General features: G+C 58.9%; 1 protein-coding gene across 2 annotated transcripts; it reads left to right on the top strand.

The window, feature by feature from the left end:
* Window positions 1-466: 466 nt before the first annotated feature.
* On the top strand, window positions 467-2,509 carry LOC104292238 (chromosome unknown open reading frame, human C1orf43). Of its 2 annotated transcripts, none has more exons than XM_009891583.1 (6): window positions 467-562; window positions 823-931; window positions 1,274-1,282; window positions 1,538-1,704; window positions 1,840-1,898; window positions 2,311-2,509. In XM_009891583.1, the coding sequence occupies exons 1-6, from the start codon at window positions 500-502 to the stop codon at window positions 2,507-2,509; spliced, it is 606 nt and encodes a 201-aa protein (XP_009889885.1). In that variant the 5' UTR covers window positions 467-499. The 2 variants fall into 2 exon arrangements, with proteins under 2 accessions (XP_009889885.1, XP_009889884.1); XM_009891582.1 differs by lacking the exon at window positions 1,274-1,282 and adding an exon at window positions 1,162-1,215.
* The last annotated feature ends 121 nt before the right edge of the window (window positions 2,510-2,630 follow it).

The raw sequence follows: 2,630 nt of genomic DNA, 5'->3' as shown, positions 1-2,630 counted from the left end.
CGCGGGTTGTCCGTGGGGCTCCCGTGAGGCTCATCGCAGCGTGTCCGTGGGGACGGGCCCAGGGTGTTCGTGGGGCCCCTGTGAGGCCCATCCTGGGGTGTCCGTGGGGCCGGGCCCAAGTTGTCTATAAATCTCCAGTGAGACACGTCCCAGGGTATCTGTGGGGAACAGCACCTGCACAGGGCTGGGCCGGAGTACCTGTGGGGCCCTGGCGCCTGTGGGGTGGGGAGAGAGCGTGAGTAGGGGCCTCTGTGGAGGCTGGGGTGTTCGTGGGGCTGGCCTGGGTGTTTGTGGGGCTCCGGACAGGGACCCCTGGGCTTGGCAGGTTTGGGGGGTCTGTGGGGCCTGGTGGTTGCTTAGCCTGGAGTATCCGTGGGGTTGGAAAAAGGGTGTCAGGGGGGAGATGCCCCGGGGTGCCGCTCGGTATGCCTGACCCACGTTCCTGCTGTTGGCGCTGCAGGTCTTCGTGCTGCTGTTCATCTTCGTGAAACGCCAGATCATGCGCTTCGCCATGAAGTCCCGCCGTGGCCCCCACGTGCCTGTGGGACAGCACGCCCCCAAGGTGGGTGCACATGGCGCTGTGGTGGGGATGCGCTCTCCCTCCCCTGTGCCCGCGGACCCTTCTGTGCCCAGAGAGGCAGACAGAGTTTGCTTCAAATTCAGGTGTTTCCAGGAGCTGCCACCTTGGTGTGGTGCTGGGCAGCTGGACAGGGAGCGGGTTTATTTTAGAGGGCACCCAGTACTTGATTGTTGTCATCCTTGTGATCCCACAACCAAAGTGAGTGCTCTGTAAACGGTGCTTTTTTTTTCCCCGCTGTGCAGGATTTAAAGGAAGAAATCGATATTCGACTGTCGAGGGTGCAAGACATCAAGTACGAGCCCCGGCTGTTAGCTGAGGACGACAGCAGGCTTCTGCAGCTGGAGACACAAGGTACTCTCTCTTGCTGCCACCAGAGACACCATCCAGTGCTTGTCCCGCCACAACAGGTCATTCCCCTGGGGCTGAGTCGCGTCGCTGGCCTCTCTTGTTGGCGTCGCAACTTCATGTTTGGCAAGCCGGCACGAGCTGGTGTCTCTGCGCTCTGCGCCTGTCTGCTTTCCCCACCTCCCTTTCACTGCTGAGTTTTGCAGAGCTCACAGTTTGGATTTTCTTTTTACCAGGCTGCTACAACTATCTGTACAGGATGAAGGCACTGGATGCGATCAGAACATCTGGTAAGGGAGCTCAGGGCAGGAGTGGGAGGGGAAGGGTGGAGAGAGATCATGTGTGGAGGAAATAAGGGTGCACTGCATCAGCCACCGGTCTTGTGATAAGGCTCAGGGTCCTCGTTTGGGAATAGCGGTCGTTTATCCCGCCCAGGGCTGGCGGCTTGAGGAGCTGCTCTGCTCACGCGTGTGGAGCAGTCAGCAAATGGAGGCAGCAGATGTGGTGGGAAGTTTAATTAGCCGCTAACTTCTGACGTCTGCGGGTGAGGTGAACGCAACCGTTTTCGACCTGCGCATCAGATGGTTGTATTGTGCCTTTTTTATTTTCCAGAAATCCCGTTTCACGCAGAGGTCCGGTACCCAAAGTCTTTAATCGGGAAGAACTTCTGTGCCTACCTGCTGGAACTGCGGAATTCCAGCACCTCCTTCAAAGGCATCCGCAAAGCCTTGATCGACACCTTGCTGGATGGGTACGAGAGTGCCCGCTATGGCACTGGGGTAAGTGCTGGCGCTGCGTCGCCCGGCCCCCGCAGCAGTCCAGGGGGCTCTTCCTGCGCTCCAGTCTGACGGTTGGACTGTGGACACTGTGTAACCTCGGCTGGATTTTCCACGGTCTTTTCTGTTTGCATCCAGGTCTTCGGGAAACCGGAATATCTGAAGTACCAGGATGCTCTGAACGAACTGGCAAACGTGTAAGTGTTACTGTCTGGGTGTGTAGTTGTGGTGGCTTCTTGGGCCCCAACGGCCCATCATGGAGGTGTGAATAGAGACAGGTTTTGGGGCAAAACCCAGCCTCTGAGACATGGGCTGTTTATGCCTGCCCATCCTTCCCAGTTCACTTATTCCTTACAGCCCATCTGTTAATGCATTTTTTGGGTTTGTTACTTGGTCACAGTTTGTGTTTGCGCTTGCACCTTGCGTCAGGGATCTCGCGTGGGCTCCAGGCCTGGCACCCACAGAAGCGCCAGTCTTGGTTTTCAAAACCGCAGTGAGCGCTGTTGTCTTGCGGGCAGATCTGCCTCATGTCTAACAGACGGACGCGGCGGTCGAGCTGCTCCTTTGGGCTGCGCGGTGGCTGCGATGGTGCCTCTCCTTTCCCTGCAGGACCAAGGCCCGGGGGGGCAGCAGCCAGCGGCAGCACCAGTCAGCAGCGAAGGACCTCACCCTCTCCCCCGAAGTCTCCAACCCCGCCACCATCCAGGTCACCTACCTGCCTTCCAACCAGAAGAGCAAACGTGCCAAACACTTCTTGGAGCTGAAGAGCTTCAAGGACAACTACAACACACTGGAGAGCACCCTGTGAGCAGCGCAGGGAGCACTGCTCCGGGGACCTGCCGCGAGCAGAGCCCCTTGCTGTGGGTGCAGCCGGGGCCCTGGGTGGTTTTTTGCTGCCGTTGGATGCGCAGGCGGGGGTGGGGGGGAGC

Source organism: Charadrius vociferus, unplaced genomic scaffold, assembly GCF_000708025.1.
Source record: "Charadrius vociferus isolate BGI_N301 unplaced genomic scaffold, ASM70802v2 scaffold1089, whole genome shotgun sequence".
In the NCBI taxonomy this organism is placed as follows: domain Eukaryota; kingdom Metazoa; phylum Chordata; class Aves; order Charadriiformes; family Charadriidae; genus Charadrius; species Charadrius vociferus.
This window is presented reverse-complemented; position numbering and strand designations above follow the sequence as displayed.

Excerpts from the sequence above, each read along its gene's own strand:
- LOC104292238 (XM_009891582.1), top strand. The coding sequence starts at position 500 with ATGCGCTTCGCCATGAAGTCCCGCCGTGGCCCCCACGTGCCTGTGGGA. Across the intron at positions 563-822 it reads TGGGACAGCACGCCCCCAAG|GATTTAAAGGAAGAAATCGA; the intron begins GTGGGTGCACAT and ends CCCGCTGTGCAG. Across the intron at positions 1,899-2,310 it reads CTGAACGAACTGGCAAACGT|GACCAAGGCCCGGGGGGGCA; the intron begins GTAAGTGTTACT and ends CTTTCCCTGCAG.